Source organism: Phaseolus vulgaris, chromosome 4 (genome assembly GCF_051622355.1).
Source record: "Phaseolus vulgaris cultivar YP4 chromosome 4, ASM5162235v1, whole genome shotgun sequence".
Taxonomy (NCBI): Eukaryota; Viridiplantae; Streptophyta; class Magnoliopsida; order Fabales; family Fabaceae; genus Phaseolus; species Phaseolus vulgaris.
This window is the reverse complement of record NC_143501.1, coordinates 47,508,471-47,533,337: the sequence shown is the minus strand read 5'-3', so window position 1 is coordinate 47,533,337 and position 24,867 is coordinate 47,508,471. Positions and strand designations below refer to the sequence as shown.

The window sequence follows — 24,867 nt, the reverse complement described above, 5'->3', positions numbered from 1 at the left end:
TTTTTTAATGTTATTCATATTATATATTAAATATTATATGTATTATTAGTACAACCCACAGACAAATCGAATCCATCAACTTTTCCTCGTGAAACGTTTAGCCATGAAAATAATAGAATTTTTTTTTTATGAATAAAACATTAATTAATATCCAAACATGTGAGTCCAAAGTCAGAAAATAAAGGACACTGCTTAATTAATATATATATATATATATATATATATATATATATATATATATATATTATAGAGAGAAGGACGAGAGACACGTGTCAAATTAAGCTGGTTAAAGTTATTTAAAATAGAGAAATTGTTTTTTAAAGTTATAAAAAGGAAAAAAAAAATTAATTTTAAAATTTATTAAGTGAACTTATAACTCAACCTCATAAAATCACTCACGAGATTTGCACTAATTTATATATGATGAATTATTTTCAATTCTAATCGATGTTAAATTTCTAATAAAATTAAAAATAATAAATTTAATTTATTAAGAGAATAAAAAATACTTATTTTTCTTTATAAGTCTGATCCTTTTAAGAAATCATAGTAGATGTGATTTATTTTAACTATAAATGAAGCCTTTATTTACAATGTTGTGAGAGATTTTACGGTTTATAATTTAATGAGTCTTTAATTGATACCTCTGATCCATTATTAACACTATTTTCTATTTAACTTTGTGTGTAAAATTAAAATATTCACATTTAAGAGTTGAATAATTTTTATAGACATTCTTTTTAGTATTAAGATTGTAATTTTGTTCATGAGAAATAATATGTCCTCTCTTCTGTTTTTATTTTTACTATTGACTTTCGTTTATTCCTTATCGGTTAATAACTTTTCATTGGTAAAATATCAATTACTAACTAAAACTTTAGACAATTTTAAATTTGGAGAATAATTACACATCATATTTTTATTTATTGGAAGTATTTATTCAATTACTTAACACAAATAGTTATATCTCATAAAAATAAATACAATAGAACAATAATAATTCTTAAAATTTTAGCAGTATTATTTTAAGGAGAAAATAAAAATTGTAATGTATCTCGTTTTAAACAATTATGTCTCATCCCTAAGTTTTTTTTTTTTTTTTTGATAATGGCTCTCTGGTCTATTGGTCCCTCCTTCTTCACCTTTTTTTCGTAATTGTTTTCTTGTCTCTCGATTACTCCCCCTCCACCTTTCTTCTTGTAATTATTCTTTCGTCTCTTGGTTGTTCCTCCTTCTCTCTTTGTTATTCCTCCTTCACCTTCTTTCTTGTAATTGTTCTCTCGTGCTCAGTCGAGAGTGAAATTGCAAAAGTTTTCTAACAATCAAGTAAGTGTTTTGAATTAGAGTAAATAATATGTTGATAAAACGTACTTTACTCTTATATAACAATATAACAATGCTTATTTATACTACTTATGGGAGCGGTCAATCCCCCACCAACCAACTCTATGAGCCCTCTTCCCTATCACCACTTGTCAATGGAACTCATTTATCATACTAACCACTTCGAGATTGATTTAAATCATTGTGTGTATAAACAAACGTGAAATTAAACATGATCAACAAACTTAGAAAAATATAACAGTTTAAATTTTACATAAAAAAAATATTCACCCATCATGATCAACAAACTTATGAAAATATAACAATTTAAATTCTATAAAAAAATCCACCCATCACCAATAGGATGATTGATAAATAATAGTGAAGGTTGAAAGGTTGACTCTATTTTAATATCATATCTTACCATTTAATTAATACTATTATTATTTTATAAATTTCATCATTCAATCTTATTCACATATTTTACCGTTAAATTTGTTATTTTCATCACATATTTTATCATTTATTTTGTTTTCCATTTTGTGGTTATATTATTATTCATCACATAAGATGTTCGGACTTTCTTCTTGGTCTTTTATTCCTCTTTGTTTTTTTTTATTTATAAAATTTATCATTATTTCATTTTGTTTTATTTATTTGTTCCATTAAATTATAAATTATTAATGAATATAAAATATTAAATAATTTTTTTTATTGTTATAATAATATCATGACTTTAAAAATATTAATAATAAAAAAAAAATGTAAACACAAATATATGAAAATAAAATCTATGAACGTCTATGTTTGTTTCCGTTAGTAAAAGATGATATATTTTTAAGAATACCTCAACACTTTATTATGTTAAAATATTTAAAATGTGATAATAACATATATTAGGAAAAAACTTAAGTAATAAAGTTTATAAAATAAAATATGTAAGTGATTTTTTTTTTATCTATGAGATTGATTTGACTTCAATTAGCTCACATGGACATGAGTGTCTTACTCATCGGTTCGACCGGTCAATCAATATGAACCAACATAGCATAAATAAACCGAATCTAATTTAATCCAACGGTCCAGATTAAATGATTCGAACATGTACACGAGCGTTTTATTTTAGCTCACATTCATTTTTTCTTTATAATTTTATATATTTTTGTTCTCTCCTATCTCTGTGTCTTCTTCTACTCTTGTCTCTGCTCACCATCCAACCATTCCACAAACTTCAGATTTTTTTAATCTTTTCTCAAAGTCCTTTTCTTTGGGCCACTAGCCACAGAAAAATTCTTCAGGGTCTCTGATTTTTTGGCCATATGGAGAGGGAATTCTTTGGCTTGAGTTCCAAAAATGGTGCATGGACTACCATGAAAGATGATGCTGCTAACAAACCAAAAGACCCAGGTTGCACTTTCCACCATTTTTAAAACTATTTGTATCATTATTCTATCCATATAAAATTTGCACTTCTCACGTTGGTTTGAGCTTGAAGGTTTTGCATTAGCTCAGAAGTTAGAAAGCCAGAGCCTTTTTTTGTTTCAAATATTTAGAATTTTGTTATCATTGTTTTTGTTCTTTTGGATTGTTATGTTGTGCAAGAGGAAAGAAGTGGAAATTTTGAGTTTTTGTATGGCAACATTTTTCAGTTCCATTTTTGGATATTTTGACACCCCTTTTACTCAGTTTTACTTGACATACTATTAGTGGCTTATTTTCATAGAAATAAGAAAAAAAAGGAAAGAGCTTGTATTCCTTCCAAAAAGGAATACAACATGGAGGAACAGAAGAAAAGGAGAGTGCTTTAGCACCCATGTGCCACAGAAAATATAATTGTGGGGGTTCTTTCTTTGTTTGCTTTTTCCTTTTACCCTTTTATCTGAATTGATAAGAACTAGAATTTAAAATTTAAGATTTCTAATTCTAAGTGCCCTTTTAATAATAAGGGTGAGTGAGGAAGTGAGCCTATTGAAACATGAAGCTGTAAAGTGAAGGCATTTTATTCCAAGTTACAACCTAACTATAATGCATAACTACATTAATTAGGTGAAGTATCTATCATGTATGGAGCTACTATTAAAGAAAAATCTTGATAAGTGGGGTAATGGACCCATTTGGTATTTATGTTTTAAAGTTGATGTTTGATAGATGGGAATGGTGGGGAATGGCAAGTTGTATACAGTTGCCTTCATCTTCCTCCTGTGTCAGTGTGTTGTGAGATGGTCAAACCTAGGTGAACACTTTTTTAAGAGGAGGGAAAAACACTTTTTTGCCTAATTAAATAGTATGGATTTCAAAAACTAAAAGTGAAAGGTTTTGACTTAAAAAGAAAGTATTTATCATAAGAATTTAGTTTCTTACTTAATGTGGATTAAAAAATTTAGAGTTGTAGTGGAAGAACAGTGCACACTCTTTTACTTATGTATAAACTATTCACTCTTATAACATTAAAATGATTGACACTGTAATAACTGAGATCTTAAAACCAGTAGCAAAACTAATGATAAAAAGGCTAGTTGGGAGTTCTTGGTGTTTGTCATAATTTTTTCTGAGACATCATCAGTCTCTGAGATTAATTTTCATCATTTAAAATGTAATTTTCATTAATTTTGTTTACTAAGTTGGATGTTTTAATTCACTATTACTTTATCTCTCTAATATATATATTTTTCATTGTATTTTAGACAGTTAAGATATCAGGATTTAGAGATCAATGATAGCATACTATTTCACAAAAAAATTTATGGTAAATAGTCCTTTGTTCTCTTGTTTCACATTTTACAAAGAATAAGTAATGTGCAACAAAGTTTTTTTTCCTTTAGAAGAAGAGAAGTAATGTACAGTAAGAGGGACATGACACAAACATTATTGATTTATTAGATATGTCTGGTACATAATAGAGACGTGTCATTGGTGGTCTCTGGTGCTATTTCTTCTATATTTTATTGCAGAATGTGTCACTTCTTTTTCTCGCTTTCATATTCATCTTATGATGTGCATTATTCAAATGATGGAGACCATCAACTGTATTTTAGTACTGATATTATGGATTCTGATGTATGAAAAACATTTTAAAAGGATAAACATGTGTACACATTTTTTTAAAGTACATTAACCACCATTTATATTAGATATCCGAGGTTCACATGTGCATGCGTGGTGCTAAAATAATATTTTATGGTCTTGAGTAGTAGTGACTAGCTGTGTGCAACAAGGTCTGCATAAAATATTGTAACAGCCACAGCATAAAATATTGTAATAATAATTGCATTCAGTAAGGTTCACCATTAAACAATGGCAAACTTCATAAGGAGTTAATATATATTTATATTTTTCTATGGTTTATAAATTTGAATTTCTACACTGTGCCTGTTCAGATGCTGCCGACATTTATAATAAACTAATATGGCCACATCCCCACATATGAAATAATTAAAATACGTGAATAAAAATACAAGGCCTCTGGCTTCTTATGATTAAAGAGCTTTTGGAGCTTCTGTGAAATAGTTTTATTGTAGAGTAACTGTTTCAAGTGTTTTCATTGCTGTTGCTGAAGTTGTTCTGAGCCATTCAAGTTATTAGTTGTACCTTCATTATTTGCTTGCTTGTTTATCTTTTCTGTGGGGGGAAAGGGTTGAAAAAATAGTCTGTGGTGTGGGGTGGGGACATATTCTCATTTGTTTGATATTGGTTTTCCAAAGGCTGAGAGTTTTTCTTGTGGATATTGTGTGTCTTTGCTCAGGTTCTAGTGAACATGGTGAGAGTATTTTTCTTACTATTTTAAAGCTCCTTGAAGACCATTATCATTCTCCTGTTTCCTGTTGTTTGGATTTGGAAAACAGTTAATCTAATCTTTTTATTAGGCACTTTACCTGTATTTTTATACATCTCAATCAAAGAGCTAAGCTTCTTTAACTTTGAGGTATCTATGATTCTATGAATGTGTTATCATCTTTATTCACAGAAGAATTTTCTTTTGCATGGTTTCATTTCTCATGAGCTTGATCTAGTGTTACAACTTACATACACCTTTTTTTATCTTAATTTGCTGCAGTGAGGAGTTCAGGAATGCGGTGCTCATTCCCAAACAAGGTTTCAGTTCTTCCTCAGTTCCTGTCCTTCAAGACCAATCAGGAAGACAGACCTAGAAAGACTATTCTTGATCCACTAGCTTCATCTGGATATATGAACATGCCAACTAAAGAGGCTTTTGAGTCTAACCAGAAACCATTTTTGGGTGTGCCCCAGGTTTGCTTCTTCTTCTTTTTCTAATTAAGAGACTCTTTCAACTTCTTATTTCTACACAAGGCCTAATCTCAAATTTCATAGAAATTTTACCTAAAAGTAGAACATTCTCAAACTATCAGTGCATGCACCATTTATTCTATCTTATAGAGTTTAATTTCTATCTACTTGTATAAAAGTTGTGATTGGTATGATTTTTAAGGTGCTTATTGTAAAAATCCTCAAACTTGTCATACATAGTGGTGTGTGGTCGGATGATAATCTAAAATTTCTTTATACTGAGTGCATACATTATCTACTCCCGTGTTATTATTGTGAAAGGTATTTTCCACTTTTTTTTGTATTTTTTTTCTAAAGCTAATTTTTCCTTATTTATTACTTTGGTATTTTGTAGAGAACTTTGTCCATAGGCAAGCATAGTGCTGGAAACAAACAGGGAATGGTAGTTTATCCCATGCAATGCTGTGATGCACAATCTGCATGCCTTCAGGAAGCAAGAACATTTCCAGTTTCCAATCAATCAAATCAAGTGAGTCCTGTTCTTCAATCTAATCTTGCTACAACCGGATTGAACATGGTCAATTCAGGCATAAAACCACAACCTCTTGGTTCCAAATCTTCTGGCACACCTCTATCTGTTCTTCCATCAATAGGTTCCATTGTTGGATCCACTGACTTAAGGTATTACAAGTTTAAAACATCTAAAAATTGTAATTTTCAATTTCACCGAAGATACATGCTTAAGATATATTGAAGTGTGATGTGATCCTGTTGAATAATGTCACATCTGAAAACTGTTGTTTTTCCTTCAGGAATAGTTCCAATTCCTCTGCAATGGCTTCTCAGCTCACCATTTTCTATGCTGGTTCCGTATGTGTTTATAATGACATAACTCCCGAGAAGGTATATTTTTTCTAAATTTGTCTTAATTCTACTAAACTCTGAAGATTTGGTTTCTATGTAGCCAACCTGACCTAGTGCAATAAGAATTTAGTTGTTGTTATAGTCTTAATTCTGTTAAAACTTCATATCAGTTTTGCTAACCACTGTCCACTATTAAGGAACCAAAAGTGAAAAGGTTTTATTAGAAATTGTAACATTTAATGTTATCAATGCATTAAATGGCGTGATTTTCAATCAAAATTTTCTATTTATTGATTTCTGAACTAGTACCCTCAAGGCAATAGGTGTCAAAGTCACCATGTTCAATATTTGCATTTTTAGTTTTCTGATTTTCACTTTCCATGACCATTAGGCCAAGTCTATCATGTCAATGGCTGGAAATGGCTCTACTCCAACTCAGACAATGGCAGTTTCCACAGCTAAACTTCAGACAGCAGTTTCTATTCCCTTGAAAGATGATGGTTTCATTATGAGCCAATCCTATCCTCCTTCACCCCTCCCAAGCCCTCTCTCACTGACCTCTGATGTCAATTCTCAGCCAGGAGGAGGATCTTCTAGCAACAATAAACTTGCAATTATAAGACCAATTGTAGGACCTTCAACTGCCCCTACTAACCATTTGGAGTCACCTATTATTGTTGGTTCTGTAGGATCTGCATCTAAGGAAAATGCTCAACCAGGTATACTATGCCTAGTCTCTCCAGTATACTTGCCTCAGGCACGCAAAGCATCCTTAACTCGGTTTTTGGAGAAGAGAAAGGAAAGGTAATTGTTGCAGCTGGTCAATTTATTTTTTCTCTATCCCTTATTGTTTTAGACTCTAATTTGCACCCAGTGCAAAGTATCCGCACACTGATACCATATTAAGAACTGAGTTGAACTCATCTTCACAAGATTAGTTTGAAAGTTGAGGATATTAAGAACTGAGTTGAAGTCTAACTCGTCTTCACAAGATTTGTTTGAAAGTTAAGGATTATCCGCACTTATATATTATAAAAAATTGATTTTATTTCTAATCAATGTGAGATCTCCAACCGTATAAAACATTTGTAAATTGATTTCTTTCATGGAATACTTGTTTCCATGTTCTCCCTTTGTTTGGCCAACTATGGTGGTGCGGGTTGAACTTTCTAAAAATTACACAGACATACACTTTAGCAAGTGACATAATACTGAAAATAAATAGCACTATGTTATTCAATTCTCTTGCAATGAGTTTGTGATGTTGAAGCATGTTTTTGCATTGAATCAGGATGATGAGCACATCACCATACTTTTACATGAGCAAGAAATCATCTGAATGCAGCTCATCTGGATCAGACAGTGTTAGTTTCTCCTTTAACATCTCTGGATCCTGTTCTCTTCCAGCCACCAACTAGCCCTACATACTTGAATGGAAGTTTAGATTTATATACTTCTGTAATTGTAAGATCAATTTTTTGGTCGTTGATAGAGAAATTTGGTAGGCTTTTTTGTCCTTAGTATCTTCTTTTGGTTTCTGAGTTTTTCATAATTATTACTTTTTGTAGCAGTTTACTTCTCTACAAAGTTCCTGCAAGTCGTCATATATGATTTTTTATCTTTCACCATAATGTATAATTATTTCTTTTATACATATTACAATGAACAATCTTCAGATTCATCATGGCTATTGGTTGGAGAACTGATCAATGATTAATATATTTTCAGCTGATACATGTCTTACTTACATGGCTGATTAAGAATTTGGCTTAATTTCTATGGACATTTACTGGAGTATTTGTATATGGATATTTCTGAATCTTAATTTCAGGTGATGATAGAGAATCTGTTCTTATTAAAATATGCTTAACTTCAAATATGTTTGGTTGATGAAGTGTGAGCCACACACACTAGAAGATTGCACTAATTCAAAACCAACATATAAACGTGCATGTTTTGTGGAATAGCATCTGTGCCACAAAAGAATAAAGAGCATTTGATTCCATATTATCATTTGAAGTTGTTGGTTCTTTGTAGTTTAGATTATGTTCTACCTTTTTGCATGGATGGTAAAGCATCAAAGAAGGGTTCCACAAAAAATTTCTTGTGTGCAATCACATGGATGACGACAATTTTCAAGCAAATGACGTGTAGTTGTGCACTTCAAAACCTTTATTTCTTGTTTTATATACACACATTTTCATGGTGCTTATGCTTTTCAAGAGAGAAAAAAGCAAGCCCTTCATGTGAAATAGTTTATTCTTTTCGAAACTTGTGCTTTTGAAAACCACAAACAAATATATGGAAGAGTATAACCTATATGAATTTGAATAGTGAGTAAAAACATATTTTTTAGCATTCTCTTCCTACTTTGAAGAGTATAACCCATATGAATTTTCACTGGTGAGTAAAAACAATATTTTAACATTCTTATTACTTTATTACTTTAAGTCTAATTTAATTCCATAAAACCATATTTATGAGGTGAGGTTTACTCTCAGTTATATACAATGAAATGTCTTAATAGGTAGTTGATGTGGAATTTTCAACACATCCTCTTCACATCAAGAGTGATAACTCGTGTGTGAGATAACATATTATGGGTGGTTCGATAACGGTCTGATAGCAGGTGGTCTGATAAGTTCAATAAACACTCGTTAAGATAAATTCGAAATGGTTCTGATACCATATTATAAAATAGAACAAAGATGAACAAAAAAGTAAAAAAGAAGGCAAAAGATATGAGAATCCCTAATACGCACACTTACTACTTTGTTATTTGATATTCATGCATAATTTCCAAATTTTTGAACGACAAAAAAAAAGTTTAAATTATTAAGAGGGTAGGTGAATTATTGAAGTTTTTAAAAATAATTAAAACTCCATTTCAGATTATTTTTATCTGTAGGGTTAAAATTTTCAAAAATTATAATCAATTTTTGTTTATAACACCTTTTAGTTTTAAAGCTTTTCCTTTGTAAATTTCAGTTTCAATTAAAAATGTCCTATTATGTTAAAAATCATTTTAAATGTATTTTGTATACAATACTGGTGAGAACAATTGTATACATTTTGTATATAATGATAGTGATAGTGTCCCTAAGTTTAGTGACAACAATCACGTTAACATTTCAAATTATGGTAGTGGTAATAATAATAAGAATTATTATTATTATTAAATATAATAAGGGTAATTTTAAAACTTAAAAAGTTACATCTTTTACATTTGGAAATGAAAAATTATTTTAAAATAAAATAAAAAACCATTTTAGTTGTACCTTTGTGAAGGAGTTTTATTTTGCAAATGCATTTTAAAAAAAATCAAATAAAAGTTCGCAATTATCTTCAAGGAGTCTAAGTCTTCAAACTGTTTTTTTTTAAAATAAGTTACAGAAACAATCTTTAAATTGTTTTATATTTTTCAATATTTATAACATTTTTTTAGGATACATAGTATAATATTTTCTAACAATTAAGTTGTCTCCTTGTAACCTTTTTTAAATAATTCAGAGAAGTTATTGTAAAAGTAAAAGAAAGAGAGGGGTATAGAGAGAAATTTGACAAAAGGGGTAAATACACTGCACTAAATTTTTTTTAATTAGGTCTTTAAACATGTAAAAAAAAAATTGAGTCTTGGATTTTTAAAATCATCATATATTATTATTTTCTAACAATTTCAATTTGCCATAAACCTATTTATGTTTAGTTTAGGAATCCAAATGACTATTTTTTACTTTAGAGATATATTTTCACTTTTTAAAAATGATTAAGTGGACTATTAGTAATTTAATCACACAAAAAAGGGATAAACAACCTTATCTACAATAGTAAACTTAAGAAAATGTGGCTTCTATTTCATTCTAGCTAATATTTGCACATCATTGGTTTTCATTATGAAAATGAAGAAAAGTTAAATGGACTTCATCCTTCAATCATTCATTATTTCCACAAAAGGAAAAGCTTGATAATTCCTTTTTTTATTTCCTAAAAGTTGTTAATTTTTTTATATTTTTAATTTAATAGTTTTCTCATAATAAACAAACATGTGGACTTCATAATATAGCATGCTTGTTGCACAAAAATCTAGATAACAAACCAATACCTAAAAATGAACATATACAGTTGAATTTTGCAGATTCCAACAACATTGTACAGAAAATAAAATGTCAAATAATAGTATAACACAGAAACACATCCCAAACTAGCAAAAAGATAGAAGAAAAAAATGGTTGGCTCCATTTGGTTTGGTCTTAAAAAGAACCCTTTAAAAATAGAAGTTCCCTCAGATTTATATATCTATAACACCTAGAATGAGACACTGGGGGAATAGAGAGAAAACAACAGCAACATAAACACAATATTTTGTTTGTTGGTGTTGTTTCATCCTGAATTTTCTCTCTTTGATGATGAAAATGGCTTCTGGCATTGGCCCCCTTTCATTCCTGCTCATGGCCATTTTCTTCTCATCATATCTTCATGTTGGTTTCTGTCAAACTTCCCTTGAGCAGCTCCTACCTGGCCTGTCACAAGGAAACATTCTACAAGATGCACAGTGCATGCAAAAGCTGCTTCCATGCCAATCATACATGAAGTCTCAAACCAGTCCTCCTCCTGATACTTGTTGTGCACCCTTGAAGGAGATGCATGACAACAAATCACAGTGCGTCTGCAGTTTTGTTAACAATCCTTCTCTGCTTCGCTCCATTGGTTCTTCCAAGGATGACCTGTTGAAGCTCCCCAATGCTTGTGGCATTGATGCTGACTTTTCTGCCTGCAACAGCACAGGAGGATCTCAAGGTAAAAATAGTAACAATTAATCATTTGTTTGCTGCCACTTTTCTTTGTTTTTGTGTGCTTTCTATGCACCACTTGTCATATTTTGTGAAGAACTGCACTTTAAATTCAACTCAATCTTATAAAACTGATTTATAAGATGAGGTTTTAACCCAGTTGGATCTCAAACATATTTTTCTTTGTTTTTCTTCTTGCAAGAGCCTGTTGGAATAGAAGCTGAGTGCAGGTTGTAAACTTTTTTCATTTGGGATGGTTTATCTGTCTCTTTCTTTCATTTCATGATTGATGTTTGTTTCTCTTTTCTTCTACTAATAGAGGAGAGAAGCTTTTATTGGTCAAGTTTTTCATTGATTGTTATACCTTTTGCTTGGTTTAGGAATCTTTTGAATTATTCTTCCTTTTAATAGGTGATTTCACTCTCACATGCAAGTCATTGCATGATATTCCAATGAAGTGAGATGTTGTATTTTGCATTGTATCTTGCTGCAAAAGAAAGATGGCATGCAAAAATCTTAATCAAAATGATGAATCCTTATAAGGGCTACAACAACAGCACATGCTTCTGCCATAAACTGTTAGAATTTGAGAAGATGAATAGTTTAGAACCTCTAGAGTAAATTTTAGCAACTTGTGTGTGAGTTTACATAAACAACTCTTAGAATTCTTTCTCTATTGAGTGAATTTGAGGGTTTCTCTTTTGATAATATACATACAATACCTTCTTTTATTCAATTTTGTGTTATTATTATTAGTATTGAACTAAAATTTATTCATCATTTACTCTCTTAATATTCTCCATTCTTAACATTTTAACAGAAACTAGGTGAAGTCTTGCTAGTCATACACCTATTTCTATATGAATAAATACAAACCTTCATCACAATTGCTTTAAAAGTCATTTCAATTGGTTTACTAACACTTTTAATATCTTTACTTTTTCTTAAATTTTGCATTTAATTGGTGGTTCTGACTTCATCATGGTTTTTTCATTGTAGATGAAGGCTCATCATCACCAGCAGCAGAAGGTAAATCATCACCTACCCAAATGGACTTATGTTGACATAGGAGAAGAAATTTTTAATATGAACACATGAAACATTGGAAATAAGAGTTTTCAATTGAATTCAGACTAAATTGATCTATATGAATAAGAAGCTTTGGACTAGCTGTTTCTCAACATGCAGATGGAAAAATTGTTGAGCTAGTAATTCTTGGAGTGATGTTTTCATGAACAAATCCATGTGATTATAACTAATACTGCATTTACTTCTTCTAGGTGAAGGTTCTGTACCTGATGAAGACATATCTGAATCAACAAGTTCAACAAAAATCATTACTCCATATGGAATCAGTTCTTTTGGTGTACCTGGCTTTGCTGCTTTGTTGAGTGCTCTAGTATTTTCTTCATACTAGGCATCATCTGTGCATTTTCATGGCATGAATATCAAATGAATAAAGAACATGTTCCAGAAATCTCCATAGTGCAACCAACACATTTTTAATTTTAATTTTGCAGTGGCAGATGTATCTTTAGTGCCATCACTTCATTGATCAAATTCAATTTACAGTACTAAACAAATTACTGTTGTAAGATTGTTCATTGTTATTCATGTGTCTGTCACATTTTTGAAAACTTATAACAGAGGATTGTTTTTTATCAAAATCACAAGTTTCTTTTAACTTATTTACAATTATAAGATGCCTATAATAATTCACCACATTTATCTCTAGTTTTCTGCTATAATCATTGTCACAATTTATAACCTATATATATTATTTTTTCAATTAAAATGAGACAGACAAAAAAGAGAAACACAGGTAATAGGATAAATAGAAATAAAAAAATGAGATATAAAACAATATCAAATAATTAGGTATGATTAGGAATCATATAACTTTTTAATTAAACCTTCCAATTGGTTTTAATCATTATTAAGGACAATATAAATGTTTTTTCACCATTTACTTAAGAGCAAGCCCTTAAGAAAAGAGTAATAATATTAATATTATTTTTAAATAACCTTTCCCAACCATGTAAGGAAACATTAAGGTCAAAAAATTACCTCAAGCTCTAACAAATAAGAGAGGAAAATTGTCAAAAACACATTTTGATCCAAAACTAAAATATACTACAAATCTCTCCTTTACTAAACACATTTTAGGAATTTGATTTAATTTACTGTTTTCAATTTTTCGTTTTCATTTTATTTTAAAATTAAATTTTACGGTTATTTAAAATAAATTATTAATAGTTCAAACAGTTTAACTTTATAATATAAATTATTTATCATAAATTTAAAATCAATTTATATATTTAAAAATGTATTTGTTATAGATTTTAATTATAACATGTTTATATATATATATATATATATTGACATACTTAACTCAAACAATAAATAAGGATAATATAGTTTAACTTTATATAAATTTATTGAATACAAATTTGATTTTTTTTATCACTTTTCTTTGATAAATGAATTTTTATTTTCAAATACATGTGAGCTTGTAATAACCTAATGCATGAGGATCCACAAGGTCCAGATATGCTAACGGTGTTCCAACACGCAGCAGATTTTTTCTCCATAAACCCTTCGATCCTTCGTCCTCCTTGCTTCTTCTCTTCACATCACACATCTTAGAGGATTCGTCGCCACCCGCTGCCAGAATGTTTACTCAACTCCGTCGCGCCGCCGCCGTATGCGGCGGTGCTACATCCGACCGCCTACTCGTCTTCAGGCCCTTCAGCTCCGCCGCCGCTGTTTCCTCTGTGTCTGATTCTGATCCATCACTTCCCTCTTCTTCCGAATCACAAAGTATGTGTTGAATCCTGTCCCTTTGATCGATTCTCCATGTGGGTCAGTCTTGGTTTTTGCAATGCTGAAACCACTCTTCAAAAAAATTGAACTTTTTTTTTATGTCATTAGTTTTTTTGTTTTTATTTTCTTGGGTATATGGAAGGAAAATCATCTAGATGGTTGCTGTTTCTACCTGGAGCAATCACATTTGGCCTTGGGACTTGGCAGATTATTAGAAGAGAAGAAAAGGTGTGCCTTTTTTGTCATTGAATTCATAATAAGTTGGAAGCTGTTTTGTTTTCACATGATGTTTTGTAACATATGAGATTTCGAAACATTGTTTTTGATGAAGGGGCATGGAGTAGGATGGGGAGAGGGATGGTGTTGAGTAATATTATGTGAATGGTGTAAGAGGAGATTATGTGCAATGTGAAAAGTAGCGCCACCAATTGTACTTGTATTGTGATTTTTTTTTTTCTCTTCTTGCAATGAAGTGTTTGTAGTGAATGGGGGTATCAATTGTGTTTTGTGAATCTGTGATGAGGATCAAGTACAAGGACTCCAGTGTACCAGCTTAGTGGATATTGAATATGTGTTATATATTATATTGGTCTATGCAGTTCAACTATTAATTCTCTAGTTCGACTAGTAACTCATCTAACTGGCTCGGTTCTGCTTACATTGGATGATAATGTATTATGTTGTAAATATTTGGAAGATAAAAAGTTGGGGGATTGAGTTTGTTTTGTATTAGCTTGAGATTTCATGTTTAGATATTAGATCATTGAAAATTCCTTCTGTCTTTCAATTTTACAGATTAAAATGTTGGAATATCGAGAGAAGAGGTTGCAAATGGAACCATTAAAATTCAGTAGTACTTATTCATTAAATGAGGAATTAGATTCTCTAGAATTTAGAAAGGTTGCGTGCAAAGGATATTTTGATGATAGAAAATCAATCTATGTTGGACCACGTTCAAGAAGTATTTCAGGAGTTACTGAAAATGGCTACTACATTATAACACCTCTTATGCCAGTTCCTGATTGTCCTGACAGGTAAAACATAAACATTAATGGCTTTGTCAATGAATGTTATGCTTTAATTCGCTCAAAACTTTATTTCTCTCGTGTTGCTGACTATCATGTATTAGAGCTTAAGTTTCATCAAATGTTAGTGTGAAACTCTACACAGTACAACACTAATGTGTTCATTTTTCTGTCAGTCTTTTACATAGGTGCCACTACATGGTTCACTTGTTCTGTAAAACTATCTACTGATACAGTGGATTGAAAGTTTTCCTCATCATTATGTACTATTTTTAACTCCACTTGATCAAAGGATGAATTTTCTGTAAAACTGATGTTAGTTAGTTGATGTTGAAAGTTTTGGACATTGTATTCAACAGTACTATTTAATGAAAGTATTTGGCTTCCTGAAGTAAAGGGATCCACTTTAGAAGATGAATGCAGTTATATCTGTTGATTAGAAGATTGATTTTAATATAGTTTGTTATACTCTCCTCTGTGTGTGTTTGTTATAATTTCAACAATAGATTTTCTTATTAAGAGTTGTATTTGTGCTTTATTTTCTAAAGTGCACCCCTCTACTTTAGAGGAACTAATTCTTTATTCAAAAATGGATATTTATTATACTATGTACTATACACTATTTTCTCTTATAGTAGATTTTATTATTTTGATTCAAAATGTCCGTGTGCGGAATGAACTTTAGTATTTTACTTTTGGTGAAAGATTATTAACTTATTGTTTGCCCATTATGAATGTTTCATGTTTCACCAATATAGTTATCCATGGATGCATTGTGTTTACTGTGACTGGCTAAACATTGTTTAGTTTTTGAGAGCTTAGAAGATATTTGATTAATTTGCATTGCATCACTTCATAAACTTTAAGTGCTAACTTCTCCGTGTTAACATGTCATCACATTTTCAAGTCAACTATTGTTCTGTTCTTGTTCATAAGCAATCCATTCCTGGTTTTGAATGCTTCCGTGCCACTGGTTTAATGAATAAATTGCATTAGTTGTTCATAGTTTCTTCAGTTCTTATATCGTGTTTTGCTTCTTCCAGTGTCAGTTTTCCAATTTTAGTCAACAGAGGGTGGGTTCCTCGCAGTTGGAAAGACAAATTTTTAGAGGCTTCACAAGATGAAATTTTGGCAGATTCGTTGCCTTCTCCTTCTCACACAGATGAAACTACATCCTGGTGGAGATTGTGGTCTAAAAAGCCTCCTGTTATCATTGAGGTTGCCTCTCCCCTAAGTCATTTTCTTATTTAATGTGGAAAAATTATGGATTCAAACTTATCACATGGAACCACTTACAGGATCAGGTCCTGTCTGTTACACCTATAGAAGTTGTTGGCGTAGTTCGAGGAAGTGAGAAGCCAAGTATATTTGTTCCTGCAAATGATCCTAAATCTTCCCAATGGTTCTATGTTGATGTTCCTGCCATTGCTCGTACGTGCGGCCTTCCAGAAAATACCATCTATGTTGAAGATATTAATGAAAATGTTAATCCAAGTAATCCTTACCCTGTGCCCAAGGATGTGAATACCTTGATTCGAAGTTCTGTCATGCCCATGGACCACCTAAACTACACATTGACATGGTATGCAACTTACTTTCCAATGCTCATTGAATATCAATGTACTTTTTGTGGTGGCCCCTATCAGTAATGGTTATTTTTATTGGTTGATTGATAGTGTCAAGCTTTTATATTGATAATGTGTAGAAAAAAATTAGACTTGTAAATGGTTATTTTTTATTGGTTGACAGTGTCAAATTATATTGATAATGTTTGGAAAGTAAACTTTTTGTATAAAGTAAATAGTGTATGCATTAACCCTACAAAGGATTCTTACATTGTTATCGAATTATATAAGTCATCATGTTATGTTAAAGTAAGCTTGTTGAGTTGAAGCTTTATTGATTGGTTGATAGTGTAAAACTTGTATACTAAAAATTCATAGAAATGAAACACTTGTGTATAATTGGTTGGCAAGATTACAGGTTTTATAATAATAATTAGTTGACTCTGAATGATTCTGCTAATATTAAAATAAGCAGGTTTCTGTTGAATAATCTTTCTAACAACTTTTCTTTTGGATTTGGGTCAGGTATTCTCTTTCTGCAGCAGTTACATTTATGGCTTTTAAGAGGCTTAAACAGAAAACTAAGCGGAGATAGCAAACTCATTTTTCTGATGCATGTTATAGTAGAAATATTCAGACAGATTCTCCCCCATTTGACATCTTATCTCCTTGAAGCATTGTCTTCCAAAACTTTTCACATCTTGGTACATCTTATCTCCTTGAAGCATTGCTTTCCCAAACTTTTCTTCAAATCTCAATTTTCATGCAACTTTAGTCTTTCAAGTGAAGTCTTCCCTGTAAGTTATCCTCACCTCAAAAACACTGATGAAATGAAAGTGGGGTGATATCTTTGATCAAGAATTTTGAGCCACTGGGGCAAAGATGTGGATATTTTTTATCTAGAAGGTCATTTTTTTTGTTTGTTGGAAAAGCAAATAGCTATAAGAGGATATCATAAGAATATGTTTAGGCTGTTTGTATGGTTAGGGAGTTGTGAGTGTTCTTCAATTTTACTGACACAGACACATGTTCTACTAATAATCTAAATAAAAGATAATTCTGATGCTCTGATGCAGCATTTAATATCATTGAACATCATTCACTAATTGATTCATTTTTATTTTATTTTGATGAAATGTAGTTCATGGATTGTTTTTTAAAATATATAATAAAATAGATAATTATGAAAGAAATCACAAATTTAAATGTAATCAGTGGATTTCTATGCAAATGCACAATTAAATGTTTTTTCTTTAATTTGTCATCACTCTGTAAGAATATTTTCTTAAGATAAGGGAGTGTTAGAAGATACAATTTATAAATATCCTTCTGTAATTGTATTCAACGAGTAACTTGAATGTTCTTATAACATATCTTTGAAAGTATCTCTGAAGAAAAATTTCTTTTTGTAAATTGAAACAAACACATTTTCACTACTTTTTTGGTTTGATTTACTTGTTGTATAAAAAAATGGTAAGATCAAATAACCATAGAATCTAGATTTTTGAAACACTTTTATATTTTGTAATCTTTTTTCAAAATACATTTCTAAATGTTTTTTTTGGAATTTATTTTTCAGAGTGTAATTTTTGTATTTTATAATTATTTTTTAAAATGAGATTTTGATTTTTCAATTCTATTATAGAATACAAAAGTATATTTCAGATTATTTTTCGGAATATTTTTGAATTTCAGAATTTTAATTCAATAATGAAAAGTAGTTTTAAAAATTTAAAACGAGATTGGGTGTAGGTTACAATTTAGAAGTGTTGTAGGAAGAATTTGCCTCAACTAAACCATAAACTAGAGAATATTATTCCAACTTTATAAGCATACAAATAAATAAAAAATGAAGGTGAGAGGACATTTAAAATGCAAAGATTACATGAATTTACTCTGAAATCTTAATTTAAATAGATTTTACCATGTCACTTGTTATTTTGTAAGTTTTGTTTAAATAAGGAAGTCTTATAGTAACTATAATTTTCTAGTCTTTTATTTTTATAAAAAATAATTTAATTATATAATTAATTTTATTTATCCCGTTAGAGGTATTGACAACTGGTTTGTTTTTTGGTTTAAAAATCACTTGAACAAAATCAAAATACAGTTTAATATGAAATTCAAATGGATCATTATTTTATATTTCATTTTGGATTTATTTTTGCAGTTTTTATTACTATAAAATTCGTAAATATTTTATTTGAAAAGAATTGTACCTCCTTCCTTCTATGTGCCTTTTCAGGACAAAACCTTGACCTTGAAGGGGGGAGGGATTATATAAACTGTCATTGACTTCGATTCCTAAACGATGTGAGACTATATTGACATACGAGAACGAACATTTACTCGAATTAACTTAAACGTCAAGGTATCTTTACAGGTGTAAGAGCTGAAAAACAAAAAAAACTCGAGGAGAAACACTCAGGTAGAAATAGACTTGTAAAAACAAAATTTATTAAATATTTTATAATAAAAAAATGTAAAATAAAAGCATACTAATCTTTTTACTATAATTATTATTATATTCATAATTTCAACTTTATCTTGTACTTATAAATAAATTACATAATTTTATCTTTAAAATTATAATATAAATTTGTTATAAATATAAAATATATGGTAAGGAATTGGTTTATCTACATGTCTAAATAAGCATGAAAGAGTGTGAATGACTTCACTTTGAAACCATCCATGGCTTCACTCGTGTGTCTCAACCCTCTTCTTCTTCATCTCGGATCAGCTCTTCCCGCCATTTCTAACCGCTGCTTCAACCGTTCATCTTCCCTCAACCGGGCCTTCTCTGCAAACTCTCCTCCACGCGCCATGACCAAGCCCGCTTTCTCACCGGCTAAAGACGAAGTCGCTTCTCGTAAGTTCTACACTCCACTGATTCAACCCCATCTCTTTTTTCTCAAGCCTTAATCTCTTTCTGTGTTTTCTGAAGCTGGTGATTTTGAATTTGTGCCACCTCTGAGAATTGTGGAGTATCCGGACCCCAAATTGAGGGCCAGAAATAAGCGCGTAGTTACCTTCGATGATAATCTGAAGAAGCTTGTCCACGAAATGTTTGATGTTATGTACAAGTAAGCTTTTTGAATGTTGAAGCGTTTTCTATATTTGTTTAAGCTGAATAGAACTATGCTGGGCTGTTGCTAATTTGCTACATTCTTTTTTATTTTTGTTTTTCATTGAATTATTAATAAAATGTGGCATCAGTTGGGTTTAAGGCTGCTCTCCTCTGTTCATTTTCTTGGTTCTGACTCCTAGTGAGTGAGATAATGTCATTTGTGGAATGCTTGGGTTTTAGTGCATTTCAATGCTTGCTGTAATTTGGATGGGAAGTTAGTATTTTCTTTAAAGCACGGTTGTGAAGATTGACTTTCAAATTATATAGGCTAGTTTTGTTTTCTGAATACAGGACACAACAAATAAAAATTTACTCTAATCCTGAAAATATTTTTCTCTGTGGAAGTTTCCTTACAATATAGGAGTGTTCTTATGGTAAGCAATATCAACCATAATTGAAATTTGAGGGCAGTTTGCTGATTCAAACATGGTAATGTTTTTTGGACTTTTGTCTAAAATACCCCACAGTAATAAAAGGCAGTTTGAATTGGAACTAGGCATGCGATATATTTTAAATTATGTTGAATATATATAAATAAGCTATATTAATTGATATGTTAATGTTAATATAATCAATATTTTAATTCAAATAACATATTCTCAATTTGCTGAATTGTTAACAATATTGGTTGGCTTCCCACAGAACTGATGGTATTGGTCTCTCAGCACCTCAAGTGGGAATTAATGTGCAACTTATGGTGTTCAATCCAGTGGGTGAGCGTGGTGAAGGAGAGGAAATTGTTCTTGTAAACCCAAGGGTTAGCAAATACTCAAAGAAATTGACCCTATTCAACGAGGGTTGCTTATCTTTCCCTGGAATTCTTGCCGATGTAAAGGTACTTAACGCAAATCCTTTTCTTTTACATCATTCTTTTGACTGTATCTTTCCTTTTAGACCAGTTTTGGGAGAACTAGAGTAGCAACTTTGAACTCCAGTCAGTTTGAAAAGTTTTTCGTGTTTTTTATATATTTAAAAATTTTCTTCTTCATACTTGTGATCTTTGCTCCCATGAACTCAGAAAATCTTGGTCCAGATTGCAAATCAACCTTTGTTATTGGTGTTTTGGTTATGTATATGTAAATGTAATGACTAAAAGATTGAAGTATGTAAACAGCCTTTTCAGCTTACATACTTCAATATGTGCTAAATATCCATTGCTTTTCTTCCACCTATTTGGTGCTTGCGGAATGCCGAGTTCTGTGTTTCGTGCAATCATGATATTTTGTCAGATTGCATGATTCTACAATTTTTAATGGCCTGAAAGATCCTGACCATGCTCTAAAACATGTGGTGAAGTCATTTAGGATTGTAGTGTTTACAAGTAAATGGTGGGATCGTGTGATCCTCCAAGCTGGACCAAAATACTGATGGGACCCAAATATGCACTCTTGGCTCTTCCAACCTTCATTTCGGCATTTCCCTTAAAACAAAACGTGTTCTGCCACTGAAAGAAGTAGAGTTATCAGCAGTGAAGAAAAGACTTTTGGAAACATTCATCCGTTGGCCATAAGAGGTACCATATGCTTATAGAAACTTCATAAGTTTGGTCAATGATTTTTTGTTAGCCCTACAAAAAACAAAAATATCATCTGCATAAAGAACATGTGAGGATAAACAATCCCTTTAGGACTAGAATCTGTAGCCCAAGAACCAATTGAGATAAACCTCTGCTAAGCATCTTTTCAGCCAACATAAGGGCAACCAGAAGTAGGATCAGCTCAGGATTCCTTGACCAGAGATTTTACTAGTGTTATTTGCTCCACTTTATTTTTCTGTTTGATGGAAGTTGTTTTATACCCTAAAGTTATAATTGTTTTGTATGTAGCTAAAGTTGTTTTTCCATTTTTGTTGCTTTCAACATGTGCTTAACTGCAGGAATATAGCCATCTTGTCATTTGTTTCATGTTTATTTACTTATATGTCTCATAATTGTGGTTTAGCGACCAGAATCTGTTAAGATTGATGCACGTGATGTTAATGGAACTAGATTTTCAGTCAACTTGTCTGACCTTCCCGCACGAATATTCCAACATGAATTTGATCATCTACAGGTATGCTTTGAACTTGGATAACTAAAGTAACTAGTGTTTTAGTTTGTGCATCTTATTTTTATATAGTTAAAAATCGTAATAAATAAATACTTTTAAAATACATAGATTATATTATAATTAAATTCAGAGTAAATAAGTATCTTTGAATGTATAAAATTTAATTTAAATTTATTTTAATTGTTATATAAGGGCTTTTTTAATTGTTGATAATATTTTGAAAAAAATACTATGAAAATTCAACTGAGAGATAGAGATAAAATATGATAGATTGAAGGAATGGGTAACTAAGAAGGTCAAGAAAATATCAAGAAATATCTCATCATAGCATTATTGTACAAATAAAACCTGTACCTCTTCAGCTTGGTTTCCAAGTTTCATTATATTTTATGATTTGTATCTTTCTTTTACTTAAATCAATATAAGAATGTTATTGCATCACTCTACACTTCCCCAATACTATGGTTTGTTAAACTATTAGCACACATGTTACCTTCTTTAAAAATATGAGAAATTCTAAAATACTTGAACTACACAAGGAAATAAGAAATTTTTTATTGATAGCAATCACATGAATTACATTCTCACCTCCTCTATTTGTAACAATCAATCTCTCTAAAATAAGGAAAAAATATATGCTAAAATAAATAGAAATATTCTAAAGATATTTTATCATAATCAATATGTAGACCCTGAGATATTTTTGTCCCAATAAACCACTATTTACAATATTAAAAATGAATATCAATTATTCTCAATTTTTCATAAGATCCTTGAATCTGTTCTGACGAAGACCCTTAGTGAAAATGTCTTATCTGAAGTCTTATAAGAACATGAGTTGTAACCACAAGTTCTTTGTCTAGATTATTTTTTTATGAAGTGTTTGTCAATTTCAAAATGTTGTCATGTCATGTCTTGGATCATGGACAATGCTCATGACTAATGTAATTTTAAGCATATGTTTACATATTGTTGTTGTGTCTATAGGGAATTCTTTTCTTTGACAGAATGAGTGAAGATGTTCTTGATAGTATTCGCGGGCAGTTACAGGTTAGAAAATCATTTTCCTGTTTTGTCACTCTGTCACTTTCACTTGTATATCTTCCTTTGATTTTGTAATACATTATTGGAAAAACATTTATTTCTTTAGATAAATAAGCTAGACGAGTTATTTCATGATATGAGGATTTTAGCTATGTTTTGTGATGTACTACTACAAGGTGGAGGTGACTATGCCTTAGCAATCAAAACTAAAAATCTAATTTCTATTAATAGCCCAACTTTACTTGTTTTAAAAAAGATAGAAAAACTTCTGTTAGAGAGTGAGCCTTGTGAAAGCTGTAAGGTGTATTGTGAAATCTGTAAGGTAGCTTGTGACTTAGATGTCGCTCGTAAGTTCAAATCTTGAAAATATTATATCTACTTGTGGAGATACGGCTGCATGTAGGCCTTGTCAAGAAAACTGAAATTCGACCAAACTCAGCTGCATGTAGGCCTTGTCAAGAATGTTAATAATTTTTTTCGGTTTTGGTTAAATTATTGCAGGCCCTGGAAAACAAGTACGAAGGATTGACTGGACTCCCAAGCCCTGAAAAGATAGAGAACAGCAAGAAGAGAAAGGCTGCAGTTGGTTTTGGGAGATGATTATCTTCAAGGTCTACGGTAAATTTTATTTTTCCCATTCGCATAGATATTTAAATGTTTACATTGAACTGAAAACGGCTTGCTTATTTTGCAGGTCAATATTCATAACACTCAATTTATCACATAAAGACATTTCTACTTTGAAGTCCATAAAAAGATGAACCATAGATTACAGGTACTGCATATGGTTGGTTATGTTGGAGACATATGTGCATATATATATATATATATACACAACTAATTGCTCTAATTATCATTATACTTAACGAGGTTTCTCAGGGTGGACTTGCTTGTCTAGAATTGTTTATGCATACTGATTAGAAGACATCTCTATCATAAACAATGCCAGCGTCAGTTTTCCTGAAGGAGAGAACTGTCTTGAAGAGATATTTCCTATTGATTTATTTGTTTTAATTGTGGTTATTGAGGTCACCTGTGGAGTTGATTTTATTTTTCTGTAGGCATTTACTATGTATTATTTTGGGATTTATTACCTGAAAACAGCTAATGGAATGGAGGAAAGCCTTTCTTTATGTGGTTTGCTCTCAAAATCCCAAAGGCAATAATTGTTTGTAATAAAAGGGCCAATTGCAATTTAATAACTTGATTGGTCTTGAATGATTATCCTTGCCTGTGTGGAGGGGGTTTGTGATTTTAGACTTCCATTTATCTATTACAACACATGTAAAAACAAATAAAATACAATAAAAAGGTTGAATTTTGTTTCTAATAAATTTTGAAACCTTTCTTGCAAGTCTTTGAAGGATATAGTTTGTAGTTTTGGGGCAAGCCATGATTTTGTAAATTTAAACTTTCACAAACACCAAAATCAGGAATTCAAGGTTAGCTAAAAGATATAAAGAAAAACAACACAATTTTTTTTTATACGGTTTCGTTTAAGAAGAGATTTCACTGTAAGAAAATCATTAAATAAAAACTAATTTAAAAAAAAAAACAAAATTAGTTATTATAATAATTAAATTAGAAACTATTTTAAAAAATTAAAAATATTTTATTTTTAAATTAATTTATATTATTATTAAATAGTTTTTAAATTTGTATTTAATTATCATTAGAATCTAAAGGTAATAGTACTGATAATTGTTTTTCTAAAATTGATTTCTATGATTTTTTTTTAAGTACTAAAGGTATTGTTCAGAGTTAGTCCGAACTTACAACACAAGTATTTTTCTTTTAGTTAATGTTTAAATCATATAATTGTCATTCTCAATCCAACGATTTGAATACTTTGTTATTATTTTATAATAAAAAAACACCTTACTATATATAGTTCATAATTACTAATACTTTGACGCTATAATAATTTGTGCTTAACTTGCGGTACATTAGTGTAAATATGTTCGCACTATTTTAACAATATAATAATATACCAATAATTGTGAATATAAA

The 24,867-nt window shown here is 30.6% G+C and overlaps 4 protein-coding genes across 12 annotated transcripts; all 4 read left to right on the top strand.

The window, feature by feature from the left end:
* Nucleotides 1-2,454: 2,454 nt before the first annotated feature.
* Nucleotides 2,455-8,164, top strand: LOC137837921 (protein TIFY 6B). 4 transcript variants are annotated; one of them, XM_068647099.2, is made up of 6 exons: nucleotides 2,455-2,730; nucleotides 5,378-5,571; nucleotides 5,963-6,249; nucleotides 6,381-6,471; nucleotides 6,824-7,236; nucleotides 7,724-8,164. In XM_068647099.2, exons 1-6 carry the CDS (start codon nucleotides 2,643-2,645, stop codon nucleotides 7,848-7,850), a joined length of 1,200 nt encoding a protein of 399 aa, XP_068503200.2. In that variant the 5' UTR covers nucleotides 2,455-2,642; the 3' UTR covers nucleotides 7,851-8,164. The 4 variants fall into 4 exon arrangements, with proteins under 4 accessions (XP_068503200.2, XP_068503201.2, XP_090157576.1 ...); XM_068647100.2 differs by lacking the exon at nucleotides 2,455-2,730 and adding an exon at nucleotides 4,576-5,245; XM_090301450.1 differs by lacking the exon at nucleotides 2,455-2,730 and adding an exon at nucleotides 4,825-4,897.
* A 2,585-nt stretch (nucleotides 8,165-10,749) lies between these two features.
* Nucleotides 10,750-12,748, top strand: LOC137836533 (non-specific lipid transfer protein GPI-anchored 8). The gene is made up of 3 exons (XM_068645203.2): nucleotides 10,750-11,229; nucleotides 12,222-12,251; nucleotides 12,503-12,748. The coding sequence occupies exons 1-3, from the start codon at nucleotides 10,836-10,838 to the stop codon at nucleotides 12,637-12,639; spliced, it is 561 nt and encodes a 186-aa protein (XP_068501304.2). The 5' UTR covers nucleotides 10,750-10,835; the 3' UTR covers nucleotides 12,640-12,748.
* Nucleotides 12,749-13,726: 978 nt separating this feature from the next.
* LOC137837922 (surfeit locus protein 1) lies at nucleotides 13,727-17,723 on the top strand. Its single transcript, XM_068647102.2, has 6 exons — nucleotides 13,727-14,042; nucleotides 14,188-14,273; nucleotides 14,841-15,079; nucleotides 16,114-16,288; nucleotides 16,369-16,652; nucleotides 17,161-17,723. The coding sequence occupies exons 1-6, from the start codon at nucleotides 13,895-13,897 to the stop codon at nucleotides 17,228-17,230; spliced, it is 1,002 nt and encodes a 333-aa protein (XP_068503203.2). The 5' UTR covers nucleotides 13,727-13,894; the 3' UTR covers nucleotides 17,231-17,723.
* A 1,544-nt stretch (nucleotides 17,724-19,267) lies between these two features.
* On the top strand, nucleotides 19,268-23,990 carry PDF1B (peptide deformylase 1B). 6 transcript variants are annotated; one of them, XM_090301487.1, is made up of 9 exons: nucleotides 19,273-19,507; nucleotides 19,583-19,721; nucleotides 20,408-20,600; nucleotides 21,062-21,278; nucleotides 21,706-21,816; nucleotides 22,801-22,863; nucleotides 23,359-23,468; nucleotides 23,552-23,632; nucleotides 23,737-23,990. In XM_090301487.1, exons 1-4 carry the CDS (start codon nucleotides 19,330-19,332, stop codon nucleotides 21,131-21,133), a joined length of 582 nt encoding a protein of 193 aa, XP_090157613.1. In that variant the 5' UTR covers nucleotides 19,273-19,329; the 3' UTR covers nucleotides 21,134-21,278; nucleotides 21,706-21,816; nucleotides 22,801-22,863; nucleotides 23,359-23,468; nucleotides 23,552-23,632; nucleotides 23,737-23,990. The 6 variants fall into 6 exon arrangements, with proteins under 6 accessions (XP_068503205.2, XP_090157613.1, XP_090157614.1 ...); XM_090301488.1 differs by having other exon boundaries at nucleotides 23,359-23,475; XM_068647104.2 differs by lacking the exon at nucleotides 21,062-21,278 and having other exon boundaries at nucleotides 19,268-19,507; nucleotides 23,359-23,475.
* Nucleotides 23,991-24,867: the final 877 nt, after the last annotated feature.